At 44.0% G+C, this 22,334-nt stretch overlaps 1 protein-coding gene across 1 annotated transcript in view; it reads left to right on the forward strand.

Moving 5' to 3' along the window:
- Positions 1-3,899: 3,899 nt before the first annotated feature.
- The window catches only part of LOC103564667 (zinc finger protein 791-like), a 35,492-nt gene continuing 17,057 nt past the window's right edge, over positions 3,900-22,334 (forward strand). The window contains exon 1 of the mRNA XM_008540553.2: positions 3,900-4,071. Within this exon, the coding sequence (XP_008538775.1) occupies positions 4,069-4,071 (3 nt within the window). The 5' untranslated portion in view covers positions 3,900-4,068. The remainder of the gene's footprint in view (positions 4,072-22,334) is intronic.

Raw genomic sequence — 22,334 nt, forward strand, 5'->3', positions numbered from 1 at the left:
AAGGAAACAAAAATCCTAACTCAAAAAGATATATGCACTGCCACCTTCACTGCACCAATATTTACAATAGCCAGGATAAGGAAACAACCCAAGTGCCCATCAGTAAATGAATGGATAGAGAAATTGTAGTATACAGGTACAATGGAAATTATTCAGCCATGAAAAAGAATGAAATATTGTCATTTGTGACAACAGAGATGGATCTCCGTGGCATTACGCTGAGTGAAATATGTCAGGCAAAGACAAATATTGAATGATCTCTCTTATGTGTGGAATCTGAAACAAACAAAAACACCAAGGTCCTGGATGCAGACAACAGAGTGGTAGTTGCCAGAGGCAGAGGGTAGGGGATGTGGCAGAAATGAGTGAAGGGGGTCAAAAGGTAAAATTTAAAAAGGGAGTAGTACCACAAAAAAATGCATATTTATGATAATCACGTAGTGACAGAAAAATGATTATATACTTTTATATATTTTAAATTTACAAACTACACACTATTGCTATTGGATGGTCATTACCGAATGGACACACACGTAAAGAGATGTCAGTTACAGAGCTGCAAGAATTCCGAGGGTAGGTGAAGAAAAACCCTCTTCTTGCCACATTTTCCCTGAAACTAACTTCTAGTAATAAAAACCATAAAACATTTTTATTGACAAAAATTTGATTTGCATTTTTGGAAATTAAAAGTTTGGGGGTGAGGTTGAGAGAGGATTTGAATATTTAGACATTGCAAATCTTTAATAAAATGAGCAAAGACCTTGGAGCAATGCCATCTTTTTCCTTGCTCTTTATTACTCCCTAACCAATAGAGGCAAGAAAAAAAAGGGGACCCTAAAAATAAATAAATAAGTAGACAGATAGACAAATAAAAGGGAAAATGGCCCATGTTCATGGATCCTTAGATTTAACACTGTTGAGATGACAATACTTCCTAGAATGATCTAGATTTTCAACACAATCTCTATCAGAATCTTAGCTGACTTCTTTATAGAAATTGGCAAGCTTTTGATTAAATTATATGGAATTGTAGGTGAACCAGAATCGCTAAATCAATCTTGAAAAAGTAAGACAAAGTAACAAGACTAACATTTCCTGATTTCAAATCTGACAACTCTGCACGGTACTATGATAATGACACAAGGACAGACACAGATCAATGGATTCAATTGAGATTCCAGGTATAAACCCATTCATCTACGGTCAACTGATTTTCAGAAAAGGTACCAAGAATGAGGAAAGAATATTCTTTTCAAAAATTGGTGCTGGGGTAACTGGATAGCAACATGCAGAAGAATGAAGTTGGAATCTTACATTATACCACACATGGTAATTTACTTAAATGGATTAAAGACCTAAACCAGAGGTAAAGCAACAATACTCTTAGAAGAAACATAGAGGAAAATATGACCTTGGATTTGGCAAAGAATTATGGGATACAACACCAAAAGTAAAAAACACTAAAAATATACATGTAATTTGAACTTCATCAAAATTAATCACTTTTGTGCTTCAAAGGACACCATCAAGAAAGTGAAAACACCCATGGGAACCCTGTGCACTTCTGGTGGGAATGCAAAATCATGCTGGCATTGTGGAAAACATTATGGCACTTTCTCAAAAATTACAGAGTGTTACCATATGATCCACCATTTCCATTTCTGAGTATATACCCCAAAGAATCCGAAACATGGACTCAAACAGATATTTGTACACCTGTGTTTATAGGAGCATTATTCACAGTAGCCAAAAAGTGGAAGCAACCCAAGTGTTCATCTACAGCTGGATGGATCAACAAAATGTGGTATGCACATACAACTGAACATTATCCAGCTTTAAAAAGAAATGAAATTCTGACACATGCTACAACATGGGCGAACCTTGAGGACATTATGCTAAGTGTAACAAGCCAGTCAAAAAAAGGACAACAACTGTATGATTGCACTGATAAGAGGTAGGTAGACTAGTCAAATTCATAGAAACAGCAGAATAGTGGTTGTCAGGGGCTGGGAGGGGGGCAAGGGCAATGTGGTGTCATTTAATATGGATAGAGTTGCACTTTTATACAATGAAGAGTTCTGGCGATTGGTTTCACAATGTCACTGTACTTCACACTACTTAAATATGGATAAGATGTAACGTGTATGGAATAAATATAGAGGGTGGCCAAAAGGTGCACACTTTGTGTTATAAATCACACATGGGGATGGAATGTTCAGCATGGTGACTATAGTTAATAATACTAATTGCATATTTAAAATTTGCTGAGAGAGTAGGTCTTAGTTCTCAACACAAGGAAAAACTTTATAATTCTGTGTAATGACAGATGTTAACTAGTCTTATTGTGGTATACCTGAAACAAATATAATGTTGCTTGTCAATTATATCTCAGTATTTTAAAAAAATGAGTGAAGTATTGATACATGCTACAACATGGAATTTCTTGAAAAAATTATACCACAAATGACGTCAAACACAAAGACTGCATATTATATAATTCCATTCATATGAAAGTCAACAAATACAGAAATTTAGAGACACAGAAAATAGATTAGTGGTTGTTTGGGGCTGGTGCTAGGAGGAGGTAAGTGGGAAGACAGGGCAGTGGTAGGTTAAGGGTACAGATGTTTCTTTCCAGGTGATGGAAATGTTCTGAAATTGACTGTGGTGATAATTGCACATATCTGTGAATATATAGAAAACCAGTGCGTTGTAGACATTAAAGGGCTCCGTTGTATACTATGTGTATTGTATCTTAAGAAAACTGTTCAAATAAGTGGATAAAGGCATTAAGAGTTTTGCAATGCAAATAAGTTTTGCAATCCAATCTCTTAAGCCTATGAATACTTTCCAGGTAGATCCTACATTTACATAACCTTTTCTTGTTTTTTGTAATATCAGTCCAAATAGGACTCGAATTACCTTAAGGATATTATAGCCTTTTACATTTCAAAGTTCTCTCAGGATACATTCAAACAATCATCTAAAGTAAATTTCCTGAGCCAGCCCTGACGGCCTAGTGGTTAAAGTTCAACGCTCTCACCGCTTGGGTGGTCCGGATTCAGTTCCCTGGTGCAGAACCACACCACAGGTCTGTCAGTTGCCACGCTGTAGCAGCGGCTCACATAGAGTAAGTAGGAGGACTTACAATTAGTATATACAACTATGCACTGGGGCTTTGGGGAGAAAAAAAAAAGAGGAAGATTGGCAACAGATGTTAGCTCAGGGCAACTCTTTCCCAGTTAAAAAAAAAAAAAAAGAGGAAGATTGGCAACAGATGTTAGCTCAGGGAGACTCTTTCCCAGTTAAAAAAAAAAAAAAAGAGGAAGATTGGCAACAGATGTTAGCTCAGGGAGACTCTTTCTTAGTTTAAATAAAAAAGGAAGATTGGCAACAGATGTTAGCTCAGGGCAAATCTTCCCCAGAAATAAATAAATAGATAGATAAACTAAATTTCCCTCCAGGATAAAACATACATCTGAGAATTGAATGACCACACCTATTACCTTGTGGTTAGACTGAGAGTCCTTGCACCCAGCTACAGCTGCAGGTTCCAACTTGCCAGCAGAGCTAAGCGCTTGGGAGGCCATAGGATTCTTCAAAGTGAGTGGGGGTGGGGAAGCGCTAAGTGGAAGACTCAACACTGTCAACAGAGATCAATGTGGAGTGACACTAACTGTTACACATGGTGAAGTGACTTTTAAGTGTGTGTGTTTGCAAAGAAGGGTCACAATTCCTCGAGTGGCCTCGCAGCACCGCATCTCAATGGAAAACTCCGCAAGGACCACAAGGTCCAGCGCGGGGTCAGCTCAGACACAGAATCTCCGTCCTGCTGTCACTCAGGAGAGAGAGGGAGGGGCCTTGCGAACGGTCCAATCAGGGTCGGTTCCTGGGCAGGTGGGAGGGGCGACGCTCTGCAACCACACCCGACTTCCTGTCTCTCCACAGTCCTTCTGTTCACCGGTCGCCTGTCCTTAAAGGCCCCACGTTGCTCTGCTGCCAACTCTGCCCTGCTGTGACCTGTACCCGATCGTAGGGAGGACGCCGGGGGACCCAGGAAACTCAGCAATGGTGAGAGTTCAGCCCTGGGGTGAGGACGCGGGAGGAGGGGCTGGTCTCCCGCGGTCCCCTCCGGGGTCTGCTGCCCCGAGCCCTTGGTGGCGCCGCTCGGCCCTCAGGCCCCTCCGGCCGCAGCGTGGGGGCGGGGCCGGCAGCCGGGCCCCGGGCGTCCTGCGGTCCCTGCGCGCGGCGACTTGGGCCGGAGCGTCTCTGGGCCGCTGTGCGCCCGCAGCCCCGCGTGTCCCAGACGGTGCGGGGCCCGCGGGAGGGTCCGCAGGACAGTCGGGTCTCGGGCTCCGGGGTCCGTGCGCGGAGGGGCTGCGGTCTGTGGGTCCCCAGGGTCTCCTTTCTCCTCGGAGGGAACTCGTTTCCTCCCGAGTTTTCTATTCTGTTCTGGGAGCCTCACGCTGAGCGAACATCTGTTGCCAATCTTCCTCTTTTTTCTTCTCCTTTTGCCCGCGGCCCCGGTGCAGGGGGTGTGGGGGGCACGTCAGTTCCCCGGGTTCCTCTGTGAGCCGCCGCCGCAGCTCAGCGGTGACAGCCGGGCACTGTGTTTCCGCCTCGGGAGCCGAACCGCGGCGCCGAGCCTGTAACCGCTAGGCCGTCAGGGCTGCCTCCCGAGTTTTCTAAACGTTTGGGGAGCAGGGTCTCAAGTCCACGACTTTGTCCCCCCAGCTCTTCCAGGGCCGACAGTAAATCCCTAAATTTCCAGATCCCTCCTCACGTTCCCGAACGCCAACTTCACGTCTCTGATTCACAGCATCGTTTTCAACCACAAAGAGACCCGATATTTTAGTTGTTTATCACTTTTCCATAGTCAGTGGGCGACTCTTTTAAGAGGGTTTATTCCTCATTAGTGGACGTTTTTCTTGAGAGAAAGTAGCGCATCCCCCTGGAGGCGCGTGGTGCGAGCTCCTCCCGCCTCTCCTCCAGGCTGCGTCCTGGGCGCGGACGCGCAGCTGGCAGTCCTTTGCTGCAGGTTCCTCTTGAGAAACTATTCCGGGCGATCTGTCCTGTCAGCACCGCCCCTCCCTGGGGTTGTCATCCTGAAAATATATATTCACTTAAATTTAGTCTCAGTTTTTTAATGAATAAAAATTTGCTTAATCAATACAGCTTGAAAGACAATATAAAATATCTCCAAAAGGGGAAGAAAGAGGTGGATTTCAGGAAAAATAAAATATTCGTTTTACATTGCGTGATTTAAAAATTTTCTTTTTTCCTCTCCTGAGCATGATAGAAACATTCTGACATCTGCTCTTTTATTTTGGGTAAGTTCAAATGTATTTCCAGGGCTTACATTTGCATCCTGAAGTGTTCAAGTAGGATTAAGAGGTTAAAGATTTGTCATGGAAATAATACTGACTTAACATCTTTTTTTCCAGAATGCAAAACGTTCTTGTGAGGTTTCTTGTTGAGCCAGCAAAGTGCCATATAATTTTCTTCTCTCATTTCCACATAAAGACTGGTTTGAGTGTTTCAGCTGGATTGCCTCAAACCCTGGGTTTGTGTATTTAAAATGTCAGTGATGGTCCAAAAAACCCCAGTGCGGGCAGAGGCCTGAGGGCAGTGAGTCTAAGCTGAAGCCCCCTTACCTGCAGAGGGAAGGCCTTGAAGGCCCAGCTGTTCTTCCTGGGGAGCCTCCCCTGCAGGTGTCCTACTGCTCACACCCCCATGGAAGGAGCCTTGATCCTGAGAGGAGCTGCAGAGCCCTGGAAAGCTGGGGGTGCACGTGCTCATGGGGTGGGGAGTGACGCCCTTTCTGAGGTTGTAGCTGTGGTTTCCTTGGGCCTGTTTCTAGACATAATTGGAGTTTTCCATCCTGAGTGAAGCCACTCAGAGAGTAATTTGTTTACACTGAGAAAGTCTGTGAGAGTCAGGAGCTCTGTGTCCTGGATTAGGGCCTGTTAATTTGGGGTCCATTTGGGTCAGAACCTTAAACTGGATCCAGCCAAGTTTCCTCACTGTGAGAATGGAGCCTGAGAGAGGGAGCATGTGCACTGTTCCCTGGGTAGTGAGGAGGGTGTGTGGGGCTCCCAGAGCTCCTTCCTGTGGCTGCTCAGGTGCCCTCCCCTCCTTCTCCAGGGACTGACCCCCTCCAGGGCTCTGTCTCCACCAGGAGAGTCAGGAACACAGGACCTTCTGACTGTGCCTTTCCTTCTGTCCTGTGGGAAGCAGGCTGCTCATCTGAGCTGATTCCAGCATTTGTGTTTCTTTCCTTTGGATTCCTTTATCGATGGACTAGTGCAGCCCTTTGGCTCCAGTTTCCCTTAGCACTTGGGCCCTGAGACTGTAAGTTGATTGAGAGATGAGATGTGAAGAAAGCAAGAAAATTCTAGAAACAAGTAGTACTTTTGTTTCATGGGGCAAGAGAACCTCAAGATATGAGATGAATGTATTCAAGTTCTCAGGTACATATTTCATTTTTACATCAGTTTTTCTATGTGTGTGTCCCTTGAGAACATAGACATTTAAAAAGCTAAGGCAATTGAATTCCTATTTTAACTGATTTGAGGGAGGGGCTGGCCCCGTGGCCCAGTGGTTAAGTTCATCTGCTCCCCTTGGCGGCCCAGGGTTTCACTGATTCAGATCCTGGGCGTGGACATGGCCCCGCTTATCAGGTCATGCTGAGGTGATGTCCTGCGTAGCACAACTAGAGGCACTCACAACTGGAATACACAACTATGTGCGTGTGTGTGGGAGGGGGCTTTGGGAAGAAGAAGAAGGGGAAAAAAAAAGATTGGCAACAGATGTTAGTGCAGGTGCCAATCTTTAATTGATTTGAGGAAACTTCTGAAAGCTTATGTAAATCTTTGAAAATCTAATACATTAAGGGGCTAAAGTCAAACCCATATTGCATTATAATATGCTGCTTATTCCTGAAAATACCCCAAAGGGAGATATAGGGGAAAGACATATTGGGATGCCCCATGGCCTTCTAGAGATTTGAAAATTTTCATTTGGAATGGTTTACACTTTTGTAGCCGATAGTGTTTAAAGGAATTAAATCTTAGACTGTTTTCCTATGTACAAAAGTTAAAATTAAATAAAAGACTGTTAAATAGTAAAATATAGTATACATAAACTTCTCTATTTTAAATAAATCTGTAAGATAGCAAAGTCTAAGTTAGACTTACTGTCAACGTATCATGGTCTCCTCCAGTGCTGTTACTCCAGTCACCCCCAAATAGAGTTTTGATCATTTTTTGAGGCTTCTGTTAGTGGTTATATAAATCAGTCAATTGAGAATGCATATTTTTCTTACCCACTTTGTCCTCACAATGAGCAGTCAGACTCCACATTTTGGGTGACTGCTCACAGCCTAAGCCTCACTCACCCTCTTCCCTTGTGCCCCCACCTGGACAAGCTGAGGAGAAGCCTGGGTGCTCTCTCCTCTAGAGCAGGCAGGAGATTCCCACCACCCCAGCCCCTGCCTGTGTGCAGAGCTCTTGCCCCGGCCCCACCCCCAGGCCCAGTGAAGCCCCAGGCCAGGCTCCATTCCTTGCTTTCTGAGCCCTGTCAGAGCTGCTTGAGAGGCTGGCCCTGCCCTCCCCTCAGACCTCTGTTATGTGAGTCCTGAGCCTTTTCCTACCCTGTGTGTGTTTGTGTCACCCTGGCATCAGTCTCAAAAAGGGAACCACCCCCCTGCAGGTGACCGTAACAGTTGGTGCCCTGAGCAGCATGTCCAGACGTGACCCCACCCATTGGTCTGTCTTCTCTTGCTCTGACTTGCTCCCCTGCTCTGTTGCCTGTGGCGGCATGCTCTGTGGGCTGCTGCTTGCTGGGAGCTGTGCTGGCCCGTGTTGCATTGGTGACCCACCAAGACTCAGTTCTAGGTTCAGCTGACCAGAGTTGGCAGTATCAAGAATGTATAAGCATTTGGGAGCAGGAATCTGGGGTTGAGTCCTCCCTAAGTGAGTCCTGGGTCAATCTCTTTGCCAGGATTATCTGTGTGTTAGAGTGAAGCTGCAGCAGAAACTGTGTTGACCTGATATACCCCCGGGTGGGATGTAGACAGGGACTATACCCTGTGCAAGTGGTGGATCCATCAGATAGTGGCTACTGAAAGAGCAGCCATTTAAAAAAAAAAAAAAAAAAGAGAGAAAAGGGGGGAAGGGCAGGCAGTAGGTGGCAGGCTGAGTCCACATTCCTAAGACCAGAGGGCTCACCAGGACCCTTCAGTACCTCTGCTGCTGCTGAGCCTGCCTCTACTGCAAAAAAGATCTTGACCTTCAGGGTTATAGGAGACAACACCCATGGCACCCCTGTGGCTTAAAACTCTATAAAGCAACCAGTTATCACGAGGGAGGCTCCTAACCCTGATGGCACTGTTTTAAGGCTCTTGGGTGGAAAAAAAATTATATAGTAGGGTAGAGAGGCACTCCATCCCCTGAAGTGTATGCCATGATGAAGGAAACAAAACAGGAAAGATCAGGAGAAGGGAAACAATGGATAAAATACTGCAACAAAGGCCCACAATTTGCCCATTTGGAAATCCAATACTGAAAGGATTTATATAACAAAACAGATAAAGGTAGGCTGCTTGACTTTTGGGCGTCTACAACATCAGTTCTGAATTAATTTTCCTCTCTGATGTAATGCACAAATTTAGAAACCTTCAAGCAGTTAATTAACACTAGGTGTCAGTTTACAGTTATACCTGGGATCCCACTAAATTTAAGGAATGTGTCTCTGATGACCTTAGGGGCATTAATGAATATAATATAGAGGACAAACAGAGCAAGTGTTTCATCTTTGTCCATCAGAACTATGGTCTCGCCTAAATTCTCCATGGTCATAACACTTGTTGTCCTAAAATATCCTGTAGTGATCTGGGAAGCTCTGATCCAGTGATCCAGAATTAAAATTAATTGAAGTCTTTACCACTTAAAAATTGGCTTGACAAATGGGGACCCAGGGGCCTTACCCCACAAATATAGTAGTTAGTATGGCCCAATGTAAATTACCCAGGACCTTGAAGGAATGAAAACTGTTTAGGAAACCTAGTTAGTGAAGGGTTCATTATTCCCAGTGCTTCTTTTACAGCCCAGTTTGTCCTCTTATTAAACTAGGAAAGAATGAATGACACCTCACAGTGGTTTACCTCATCTTGAGACCCAACAGACCTCTATACCCAGTCCCTAACAGTATGGAAATTACTGACTACAACGAATCAGCAATTGATAAAAATCCGGCTGTCACAGATTTAGCTAAGTCTATTCAGTGCCTCTGTCAACAGCCTCTCAGCTGCACTTGGCCTTCCCTCTGAAGGGACGTGATGCCCCTTTACTGGGTTGTCCTCATGGATCTTCCACAGCTGTGCCCTCCCACAGTCATTGCAGGCGGGGTCTGAGCTGCATCCTGGTGTCTCCAAGAACACAGGTACGTTATGTTAATGGTATCTCCTCTGAGGGCATTCAGGACATAAAAATATTCAAAATAGTAGCTCACAAAAATTGATGGGACATAATATGAGGCCCTGACAACTTTGTTAAATTTCTGGAAATTATTTGATAATCCAAGACCCACTCTTTATCTGACACTGTGAAGAAATACCTATTGTTCCCCTCAGCACCCACAACATGTGTCAGGTTTTTTTGGTTTCCAGATGTAACGTATTTCTTATATACAAATTTTACTTGAGCCTGTTTGTGCTGTTACTTGCAAATTTGCCACCTTGAGTGGATACCCCTACCACGAATGTCTAGAGACTCGCTTCAAATTCATCATACAACCGATAATCCAGTTATTGCACTCAGAGACTCCTTCGCTATAGAGGCCTGAGCGACCTTCTGTCATGCCTTCTTGGGGTACCCATGATGACCTTAAGTTGCCCATAGGCTTCTGATGCAAGAACCTGCCCTAGGCCCCACACTGCATGCCATTAGAGCTGGAGTGACCTCTACTTACAGGGCTCTCCTGACAGTAGATGGCCCTGAGCATGGGACCTTCTATCCAGCAGTCCATTTTGACTTGGGACCTGGAAGCAGCACTCTAAGAGCTCAGCATGGCTACTGAGACCCCCTGGAGACATGATGGAGCCAAACCTGGGCCCTCTGGGATATCCTACCTGCAGGAGGGGGTGGTCTTCCCTGTCCTCAGTCTCCTGCCAGGTGCCATGGTGTTGAAGGAGGTCACCCATTTCCCACACCCCCAGGCTCCATGGGGACATCTTTAGGACTCCCTGAGAGAAAAGCAATAGGAGCTCATAGACTTTAGGGATGACAGCACCACATAGGTACATGATGGAGCTCAGGCAGACTTGCTGCTTTTCATGTCTTAATTGGGACATCTCTGCTGAAGGACTGGACCCAAGCGTCATCACACTGACCGTACATCAAGCAGTCATCTTAGCACCGACCAACAATGGGCTCCAGCTGCAGACATCACAGACTATGTGCGATTCCCTGAGAGTTGCCTCTTTGTGGTAAAAGAACTCTGGGGATCTCTTGCCTCACAGTTACCTACAATAGAAGTCACTGTAACACTTGTCCCTACACATATGAAGGCCACACTCAAAGCCCTGCCAGGACACTTTATCCACATGGTAGTTCCAGACACCATTGATAGTAACGAAGGCACTCATTTCACGTCTCAGAACATACAGTGCTGGGCTCTTAGCAAGGCGTTCAGTGGAAGTTTCTCCTCTCTTCAAGTCTCAGGGTGCAGGCCTCATAGAGCAGCGTATTGAAATTGAAGGTCAAATTAGTTGAATGAAAGATGGGCTGTTTCTGTCATCAGTCAGTCGTTAGGGTGAATATTAATGTGTCTGTCTTTGTCTTTTTTTTCCAGTTGACTTTAGTTTTTTCAAGAGCAGTTTTAGGTTTATAGAAAACTTGATTGAAAAGTATGGAGATTTCCCACATAACCCCTCTGCCTCCACACAGTTAGCCCTATATAGGTTTTATATCTTGTATCACTATCATACATTTGTTACATTTGATGAGCCAATTTGATGCATGAAAGTTCATAGTTTACATTAGTGTTGACTCTGTTATACAATCTCTGGGCTTTGGCTAATGTCAAATGACATGTCTCTATCATTTATTATATGGAACACTTGCACTGTCCTAAATATCTCCTGTGCTCCATCTATTCATTCATTCCTCCCTTCCACCCTTAAATCCCAGGCAACCAATGATCTTTCAGTGACTTGTACTTTTGTCTTTTCCAGAATGTTATATGCTTGGAATCTTAGAGTGTGTAACCTTGTCATATTGGCCTCTTTCTCTTACCAATATGATTTAAGTTTTCCCCTGTCTTTTTGGCTTTGATAACCTCATTTCTATTCATCACTGAAGAATATTTCCTCATATTGATGTACCAGTGATTATTTCTCCATTTACCTATTGGAATTATCTTGGTTACATCTAGGTCTTAACAGTTATGCATAAAGCTCCTATGAACACTCATGTGCAGGCTTTTTGAGAACTTCAGTTTTCAACTCATCTGCGTAAGTTTAAAGAACATGATTGCTGCACTGTATGGTAAGTGTAGGCTTAGTTTTAAGAAACTACCTTTCTTTCAAGGTAGGCGTACCAGTTTCCATTCCCACCAGCAATGAGTGAGGGTCCCGGGGCTCTCCATCTTCACCATTGTTTGGTGTTCTCAGGGTTTTTTATTTCAAGCCTTTGGCATAAGTGTCTGGTGATATCTCATTCTTCTTTTATTTGCAATTTCCTAGTGACATATGATTTTGAGCATGTTTTCATGTTATTTACCATCTGTATATCATTGCTGAAGTGTGTGTTCAGATCTTTTGCCCATTTTTAACTGGGTTGTTTGTCTTTTTGTTGAGTTGTAAGACTTCTTTGGATGTTTTGGGTACTAGTCCGTTATCAGATAAGTGATTTTCAAAGATTTTCTGCCAGTTAGTAGATTGTATTTTCATTCTCTTCACACTGTGTTTCACTGAGCAGAAGTTTTTCATTTTAATGAAGGCAAACTTCTTTTTTTCTATCTTGGATCTTGTTTTTGGTGTTGCATCTAAAAATTAGTCAGCAAACCCAGGGTCACCTAGATTTTCTCCTATTTTATCTTTTAGGAGTGTGGTAGTTTTACATTTATACTAAGATCTGTGATTCATTTTTAATTAGTTTTGGTGAAAAATGTAAAGTCTGTGTCTAGATACTTTTTTTTTTTTTTTTGCGGATGGATAGATAATTTTCCTGTCTTTATTTGTTGAAAAGACGGTTTTTCCGGGGACTTGCCTTTGGTCCTTTGTCAAAGATGGGTTCAATATGTCTGTTTGGATCTATAGGAAAGCAATTGACGTTTGTCTGTTAACGTTTTATCTTCAGCCTTCCTCTCCACTCTTCTTAGTTGAAGTGGTTTTCTTTGTTATTGGTTTTTCTTTGAGATTTTCTCCATAGACAGTCTTGTGCCACAAGGACAGTTTTATTTCCTGCTTCCCAATCTGTGTAGCTTTGATTTCCTTTTTGTGTCTAATTGCATCAACTAAGAATTCCGGTACATGGTTGACCAAGAGTGGTGGGAGGGGACATCCTTCTTTTCTTTTTTTTGAAGATTAGCCCTGAGCTAACATCCACCGCCAATCATCCTCCTTTTGCTGAGGAAGCCTGGCCCTGAACCAACATCCATGCCTATCTTCCTCCACTTTCTATATGGGATGCCGACCACAGCATGACTTGCCAAGCACTGCCATGTCTGCACCCGGGATCCGAACCGGCGAACCCTGGGCTGCAGAAGTGGAACGTGTGCACTTAATCGCTGTGCCACCGGGCCGGCCCCTCTTCTTTTCTTCTTGATGTTACCAGAAAATATCTAGTTCTTTCAGTTGTAGTCTACTAATATTAAACAAGAGCCCAGTTGATTTAGAGGTAGGTGTGGACAGAGAAGCATTGATGCATTCTCTAGCCCAATGATTTGGTCTCAATCTTTTATTGAGCCTGTCTGTGTCCCTCGTATTGAACTTCCGTGATATTAAGAGAAAGATAGTGTGTCTTTTCCTCAATTCTAGGAAAAACCTCTTGAAGCCCTTGGAATTACTTTAGTAATAAGGGTGATAGTGTCTTTTGTTTTAATAAGGCAACTCTTGGCCAGCTTCTAGATGGCTTCCGGATGGGGGTTGGGCAACAGAGACACAAAGCCTTGATTAGAGGCTTGGAACTTTCAGCCCCAGCTCCCAGCCCCTGTGGAGAGGAGGGGTCTGGAGACTGAGTTAATCACCAGTGGCCAATGATTTAAGAAATTTTGCCCAGGTAGTGAAACCACCACCAAATGCTTAAAGATGCAATTCAGAGGGTTTCCGGGTTGGTGAACACATGCAGGTGCTGGGAGGGTGGAGTGTCCAGAGAGGGTGTGGAATCTTTGCAGCCCGCTCCACCTCCACTCCCCTCACCCATACTGCCAAACTACATTGCCATATGTGTTGCTAACTTTTCTCCGTTCGTGAGTTGTATCCATTATATAAAGCAATAATAGTAAAGCAGTTTGCTGAGTTCTCAGAATCATTTCAGTAAATTTCCAACCGTACTGAGGTGTTGAGAGAATCCATGAACCTGTAGATGGCTGAGTAGAAATGCTGGTAGCCTGGGTGCCCCATCTGTGGTTGGCATCTAGAGAAGGGGCAGTTTGTGGGAGTGAGCTCTTAACCTGTGGAGTCTGACGTGAACTCTGTGTAGTTAGTGTTAGAATTGAATTGAACCGTTGGACACCTTTTTGGTGATGCAGAGTTGGAGAAGTGGCATTGGAACAGACACCAAATATTTGGTGTCAGGAGGGGAATAAACCCCTATCATCCTCACAATTGCCCCACTGTGAGAGCAGAAAAGGCCAGGAGAGGCTCATGTTGGCCATTTCAGTGCCCCCCCTCCCCCCCCCCCGGTCAGTTATGCTTTTGGAAAATCCCAGTCAGTTATGCTCTTGTGAAATAGATTTTTGTTTAGGACATGCCTTGGTAAGAACAGAATATTTTGTGTATTTTTAAAATGGCTACACATTTTTCTCTCTTTCTAATTGTGGAGGCAGTAGTTTACCCTGTGGCCTCAATTCTCTGATGGAAAAGTTGTTGATTTCAAATTTCTTGGCCTTTTTCTTTTGAGAACTGGAATCTGGCTTCCGACCTTCTTGCATGACAGTCCAGCGACCAGAAGTGTCTGAGTCCTTTTTTCCCCAGTTTTATTGAGAAAAAATTGACATATGTGACTGTGTAAATTTAAGGTGTCCAGCATGATGGTTTGATTTACACATATGGTGAAATGAGTACCATGATAGGTCAGTTAACACCCATCTTCCCGTATAGATAAAACAAAAAGAAAAGGAAGAAAAGAATAAAGAAAATAAGCTTTCTCTTTGTGATGAGAACTCAATATTTACTCTCTTAACAGCTTTCCTGTGTATCACACAGCAGTGTTAGCTATGGTTGTCATATTGTACGTTACAGCCCTAGTAGTTATTTCTCTTATAACTGGAAGTTTGTACATTTTGACCACCTTCCTCCAATTGCTCTTCCCCACATCCCCACCCCACACCTCTGGTAACCACCTGTCTGATCTCTTTCTAGGAGTTTCTTTCTTTTTTTTTTTTTTTTTTTTTAGATTATTCCACATATAAGTGAGCTCATAAAGCATTTGTCTTTCTCTGTACGACTTATTTCACTTAGCATAATGCCTTCAGTGTTCATCCATGTTTCACAAATGATAGGATTTTCTTTTTTTTTTTTTTTATGGCTGCATACCACTCAGTTGTATATATGTATATACCACAATTCTGTATCCATTCATCATTCATAGATGTAGATCTTCTCTGTGGTACTTAGTGGCATCAGTAAGTGAGGATGTCATCATTGGTCATTGTTTTCCAACCATGTAATACATCTTAAACACTGTTGGTGGAACTTCTTGGGTGTGGATGTAAACAATGGACAGCAATACCCAAATTTTGGGGATTAATAGCAGTCGTTCCCCGTAAAGATAAAGGCATCGACAGAGTTCATCTTTGTTTTAGCCATGGTTCATCATTTTACTGCATGTGCTATTTGATCATGATCTAGGTACATGGGTATCTGGAACTCGGGATTCCCGTTGCCATGGGTATTTGTGGTATTAATGTTCTGTTTAACACCAGTTGAAAAGATTTGAATTTGCCTTTTGGTTCAGCATATCATTTTGCTGCTATTCAGACTGAGTGGTGCAATTTGTACCCCCACGAAACCTTCAAGTTCCTCCAGTGTGAGGAAGGGTTCTGGTCATCTGTACAGTTGTAGCTCATCGTGGGTTTTTCTATGAGTAGAGTGATATCTGTGCATGTTCAGTGTGATTTCCTGGTTAAACACTAAAAAGAGCTGTGAATGTTTAGAGGGTAATCATCCAAGCAGTAACTGAGGTGAGCTGTAGACAGACACAGTATCATTTTGAGTAATATTCTATGTGGTGGCAAAGGAGGTAAATTTGACACCCTCAAACTGGGAAATTTTCTATGCTTTTTTGTAAGAGGAGTAGCTGGGAGGTTTTTCTTTCAGTGATGCACAAAGTCCCCAAAGCCCATTTTTGCTGTTTTCAGGGATCATTTTCTTATGTTTACATTTCCAGGGGATGTTATGGAAGATGGGGTAAAACATGACAGCTTTTGTTTCATTAAACAATGGAAATTCAAACTTGTTCCCTGTTTTCAGTGCTAATTTATGTTTTCTTAGCTGTGTAGAGATTATGTGATTTTGTAATATTATCTCATTTGATCCCCTGCTCCCATAATTCCTCCCATGATGCAAATGAGGAAAGGTAAGCACGGGTTCTTACCCAAATTCTTGTAGCTTATAACTGTGGAATCTCTTAGTTTTGAAGGCATAATGTGTGCCTTCTCCTGGGCAATGTCAAAAATTTCAAATTCACAAGAACATTTCAATGTTTGTATTATAATGCACTTTTACAAATGTGGCATCAAAGTTTCCAAACAGGACCCATAGACAACGTGGTATTCCACTTATATGACATTCTGGAAAAGGCAAAGGTATAGGAACCTAAAACAGATCAGTTCTTAACCGTTGGAGGGTTCAGTACAAATGGGCACCATGAGAGTATTCCTTTAGGGTGATGGAGTGTTCTCCATCCTGATGTGGTATAACTATACATTTGTGAAAACTCACAACTACTCTTAAAATAGTATGTGTCTATACTAAAAACAATTAATAGAAAACAGCAACAAAAATGTTTTCACATGCTAGGAGAATGTTAAACTCTCCTGAACTTTGATTGCTGCGTGTGCAACACCTCCTTCCACTATGTTGGGTTCATCTTTGGAAGAAGTGGAAGGACTGGGGAAGAAGGACATAGGTCACTATAGACTTTTCCTGATACCCGCTCTGAAGTTAAACTCCCTCTAGGGCTACACCTGCCTCATGTCATTCACTTAACTGGTGAGAAAGTGATAGGGCTCCCAGCCTCCATCTTTTGAGTTGACACCAGGTTTTTCAGGTCATATCCTGCTGGAGTGGTGGTCTGAAACATAAAATTGCACCTGACACCTCTCCACGTGGGATCTGCCTGGGCGCATCCTCATCTAACCCTTGGGCATCGACATCATGTCTTCCCAGAGCAGGTCTTTAGGCCGTTTCCAGCTCTTGAGTTTCCCATCTCAGGCCTGCTCTGTGCCTTCTTGGTGGGAAACATGTTTAAATGCAACACCTGTCCCACTCTGGAATTTTTCTCTATATTGACCTTTAAATAGGAAGAGCCCATTATTTTACTAGTAAAATGGGTTTGTTCAGGAACAGCAGAGGAAGTACAATTCGGGACATGCAAACTATGGTGAACCACAAGCAGGTGGGGAGAACAGAACAGACGGGTCTGCTTTCATGGAGGACAGGAGGAAGCTGGGAGGGGCTGTTTGGAACAGAAGTCCATTGAAGGAGAATGAAAGTTTAGGGTGGTGACAGTGGCTCAGTGTGGTGATTTCTCAATGGCTGGGCTGTTGCTGAGCAGGAGAAATTCTTCCTTCCTCCTGCTGGGGTCTGTAAGATAAGATTTTTCCCTTTGGGGAATGGGAGGGACACTTCTTCCTATTTGGGGTTTGCAAGGTATGGCCAGTAGTCGTGCATGAGAGCTCCCCCTTCAGGGCTTCCTGACTCCATTTGAAATGAGATTTCCTGTATTTGTTTTCACGTTTGCAACCGTAGGTGACTGTGAGGAGAGGCAGTGGCAGAACCCAGAGCTCATGTCAGGAGGCACAGGCTCATTGAACACATTACTCCCCACTGTCACATAAACATCCCCTTGCACAGTTTCACAATAGTCTCAATAACAGCAGTAATGCCAAAAAGAGATGCTTTGCCTGGCCTAGCTCTGGGAGACGTTCATATGCCTGGCTGTACCTAAATCACTCTTCTTGAGATCTCTGGCACATTCCACCATGTGGTTTCAGTGGCTCATGTGCTGACCACTCGTGGGTCTGTCCCCTCAAGACCTGCCTTAGAGTGAGTTTGGATCCCACCCATCAAGGCTGGGGTTTACTTTTTCTTGAACAGGACTTAGCCTGCAGTCTTCCAGCCCTGAGGCCTATGGGGAATAGTGATCTCAGCCAGACCCTCTGCAGTCACGTGGCCCCTCCCTTCACATGGCTCCCAGAATGCAACAGGAACCACGCCAAAGGAAGCGGCAGGAAATGGTAGGGATTTGTGCTTTTTCTGAGGTGTGCAGGTGCAGGTGATGTCCCTCCTTTTTCGGAGGCCACACCCACTGTTTCTTGAAGGGAGGATGGAGAGATGGGCCATGCCACATCCCAACATGCTTTTTCAACCTCTTCCAGTGCTTTTCTGTGTCCCCAGGGTGATGTCTCTGTTACTGAGAAACCTGGGATCTGAGGTCCTAAGGCCTCCAGCCCCCATCAGTGAACATTCCAGGGCAGGGCAGTGATTAAGGCCTCCATGAGGATGGTCCATGGGGCTGACTTTTGCGAGATCTGTGTGCAGGTGAGACTGCAGCGCATGATGGATCCCAGACCACAGAAACCGCAGCGGAGGACACGGCAGCTAGGTGAGGACGTACAGAACTTTCTGGTCCACAGTGAGCTTCCAGTGGGAAAGCAAAGTGAGGAAGGGGCATGTGGTGAGGGGCGCATTTCTGGAAGGAATCATAGCAGCGTGAGGGGCTGGAACACGGTGATCACTGCAGCCATTGTGGGGCCTAACTCTCCCTCTTCAAGGCCTGGGCTGTGTGTCTCTGGGCCATTATCTGAGGGTCTGTGACTGTGGGTGTCTGTGTGTGGGTGTGCGCACATGTGTGTCCAGTGAGAGAGCCCGTGTGATTTTTGTCTGTCTGTCTGGGGGGCTGTGTGCGTATGTCCTTAAAATCTGGAATGCTTTATTTCACTTGGTGCCTAACTGCCCTGGTAGCACCTCCCTCACCACGTTGAATTGAACTGACGTGAGCAGACAAATCCTTGTCTTCTTTGTGATTGTTAATCGTGTGTTTTGTTTTCTGTCTGTTGAGATGTTCTCACATCTTGGGGGGCCTCTCAGACATAGGGAGACCCTGCCCCTCCCAGGGGCACCTCATTCCATGTTGGCAGTGGATAGCTTGTCTGGAGCAGGCCTCTCATGTGCATCCCGCCCGATCCAGTGCCCTGTCCCTACAGACCTCCTTATCTGCCTCTCACACGCCAGACAGTATTCCCTGCCCTAAACCCACCCCAGGGCCAGGAACCAGATGACTGAGGACCGTCCCTAGGCCCCAAAGGCTGCTGGGATAGTTCAAAGCAGCCAGTCCTGAGCTGCTCATTCTGCCCTGACTCACATTTCCTGTGGACCCAAATGAAGGCTGTGGCCTAGGTTTGTGTCCCCCTCCTGATTCTGCCTCCTGAGCAACCCTGATGCATCTTCTGTGACCTGCCTGGCATAGTGTGCCACTTATCTTGGGAAATGTAAGTCACAAAAATCTTTTAATAGCATTGGCCTGTTTGTGTTGTCATTTAGTCACCTCTGTAAGTTAAAATCTCAAGGGCACAAATTGGACACTGATCCTAAAGAGAAAGTGTTCAGTGAAGATGGTGGCGCCACCATGGGAGGACGGAGTGAGGTCTGTGGGAATGTGAGTCCACAGCAGAGCTGATGTTTCCCAAGGAGCCTGCAGCAGGGGACATGGGGGCTGAGCGAGGAGATGCTCACCTTGGTCCCCTCACTGAGCTCACAATAGAAAAGCAAAGTGACAAAGGGACAATTCATGATAAGGGGGTTTCTGGATGCATTTATAGCAGTGAGAGGGGCTGGAACGTCATGACTTCAGCCGTTTTGGGCCCTGACTGGCCTCCAGTCTCCCATGTTGTGTTTTTTGTAGAGATGTCCTGTTTGTACTGTGTGGTGTCAGGAAGGGTGAAATCCCTTCCCCATCTGGAGGGGTTGAGACCCCCCTCTTTGGGGATTGGTTTGGGAGCCAGGAGACACCCCTCTACCAGGTGGGAGGGGAGTGAGAACAATTGACTTTGTGAAGACCTGGGCCTGTGATGAGGTTTGTGTAAAACTTCCGTTTGTGTGTGTCTGTCTCTCTCTGAGCCATGTTATGCAAGAAGTTTTGGTGTGACGGGCCTTCTGGCAGGTGCTTTGGTGAACAAAGCAGAGCAAATATCCCCTCTGCTTTAAAGCTGACGTTTTAGGAGAGAACAAAGAAGATATATAAATAAAATTATACAACATATCTGATGATGGGCCCTAAAGAGTAAAGAAAAGTGGGGAGGAGTGCAGAGGGCCTGGGCTCTCTGTGTCTGTGGAAGCATCTGTATGTCTTTGACTCAGTAACTCTGAGAGTTTGTGTGTCTGTGTGTGTTAGGGACACCTCAATGGCTTGATACCCCAAAGCCTGCCTCCCCATCCCCTTTCTTTTCTCTGCTTGTGAGTACAGCTGAGGTGTCAGTATGTGTTTCACAAATTGTAAGTAGTTTATCAGCTTGAGGGTTGAAGTGAGGCTCTGCGGTTTGATGTTTAGTACATGCAGAGACATGTGTGAGCTTCTTATGTATTTGCATGATTATGAGCAAGATTCTCCCAGAGTGTTTTCTTCCAAAAATGTGACCTTGGATAAGGAGTTGCTGTTGTTTTTGTTGCCAGTCACCGAAACCATTGGCAATGATTTACAGGTCTGTAAAAATGTGAAGATGAAGTGGACCTTTGGCCAGGGCATCCTCTAGCATGATGGCTGGAGTTTGACTTATCCTGCTTTGGGTCCCATCTTTGATCAGGGATGGCCTGGTTAGGGACAGTAGTTGCAGCTCTCCAGGGTTCTCTATCACATGTGCTGGTGGCACATCACCATTGTTATGAAAATAGATGCAGGATTCATTTTTACATGAACAAGAAAACCAAGCATATTTCACAAAGTAAACCACATGATCTTTGCATATCAAGGGGAAGAAAAAATATGTTCTTTAAATTGCTGCTTTTTGCATAAATGCTGAAAAGACTTACACGTAATGAATTACATTGTTATCTGCATGGGCACGGGGAGTCTAGATGCCAAGGCTAGAAGCCATGCTAGGAGCAGCCTTTAGACACACTTTGAAATCTCAGGCTGAGTTTTTGAAACTTGATATTCACAGTAAACATTTTATGATAGATAAGTGCATGAACCATGTGTTGTTCTTAATAGTGTTGAATAACAAAAATTCACCCGAGTAAACTTTAAAGATCTAATTGGCTTTATTGAGCCATTAATCAGTTGGGGAGCATCCCGTCTAGCAAATAGAGAGGAGCTCCAAAGGGCTACAGAAAGGGAATGGCTTTAAAGGCAGGACAAGGAGGTCATAAACAGAATAGAGGAGTATTTCAGGCAAGGTTCCCTCCCTTTGAGGACAAAAGAGTCCTGTTAGGTGGATTGCTTCATCTTCATTTGGGGGATAGAGCCATGTGGCAGATTACCTCGTTGGTGCTGACCAGAAAATCGTATACTGACTGGTTAGCGTACTTTCCTGGGGAAGGTTGAAGCTGCAGTTAGGTTAGGTATTAAGCCCTAGTTTGGTAACCTGGGCCTAGAAGAAGTGACTCCATTTGGGCCCTGTGGTTTTATTTTTAAACAATAGTTTATTATCAAATGACCAACATATATATATATTTGGTTTTGGGGGGTTTTGTATTTATTGAGTTAATAATAGTTTACAACATTGTGAGATTTGAGTTGTACATTATTACTTGTTCATCATCATAGAAGTGCCCCCCTTCCCCCCCCGTGCCCACCCTCTGCCCCCTTCCCCTGATAACCATTGAACTGTTCTCTTTGTCCATGTGTATGTTGATCTTCTACATGTGAGTGAAATCACCTGGTGTTTGTCTTAATAGTACCCTCCAGGTCCATCCATGATGTTGCAAATGGGATCATTTTGTCATTTTTTATGGCTGAGTAGTAGTCCATTGTGTGTATATACCACATCTTCTTTATCTAATCATCAGTTGATGGGCACTTGGGTTGCTTCCATGTCTTTGCTATTGTGAATAGTGCTGCAATGAGTATAGGGGTGCATAAGTCACTTTGAATTGTTGATTTCAAGTTCTTTGGATAGATACCCACTAGTAGGATAGCTGGGTCATATAGTATTTCTATTTTCAGTTTTTTGAGAAATCTCCATACTGTTTTCCATAGCGGCTGCACTTGTTTACATTCCCACCAGCAGTGTATGAGGGTTTCCTTTTCTCCACATCCTCTCCAACATTTGTTATTTTTTGTCTTAGTGATTATAGCCATTTTAATGGGTGTAAGGTGATATCTCATTATAGTTTTGATTTGCATCTCCCTAATGATTAGTGATGTTGAACATCTTTTCATGTGCCTATTGGCCATCTGTATATCTTCTTTGGAGAAATGTCTGTTCATGTCCTCTGCCCATGTTTTGATCAGGTTGTTTGTTTTTTTTGTTGTTGAGGTGTGTGAGTTCTTTATATGTTGTGGAGATTAACCCCTTATCAGGTACATGATTTGCAAATATTTTCTCCCAGTTGGTGGGTTGTCTTTTTGTTTTGATCCTGATTTTCTTTGCCTTGCAGAAGCTCTTTAGTCTGATGAAGTCCCACTTGATTATTTTTTCTTTTATTTCTCATGTCCAAGAAGAGATGGTAGTTGAGAAGATCCTTTTAAGACTGATGTCAAAGAGTGTATTACATATATTTTCTTCCAGAAGTTTTATGGTTTAAAGTCTTACCTTCAAGTCAGATGACTAATATATTTTTAATGGGAAGCCACAGCTCTATCTGTTAACCCTCTCAATAAAATCTTGTTGAAGTATGCAGTACATTTCTACAAACCATAAACATTAATTTTCTCAATTCTGTTTCTCTA

This window comes from Equus przewalskii, chromosome 6, assembly GCF_037783145.1.
Source record: "Equus przewalskii isolate Varuska chromosome 6, EquPr2, whole genome shotgun sequence".
NCBI lineage: Eukaryota > Metazoa > Chordata > Mammalia > Perissodactyla > Equidae > Equus > Equus przewalskii.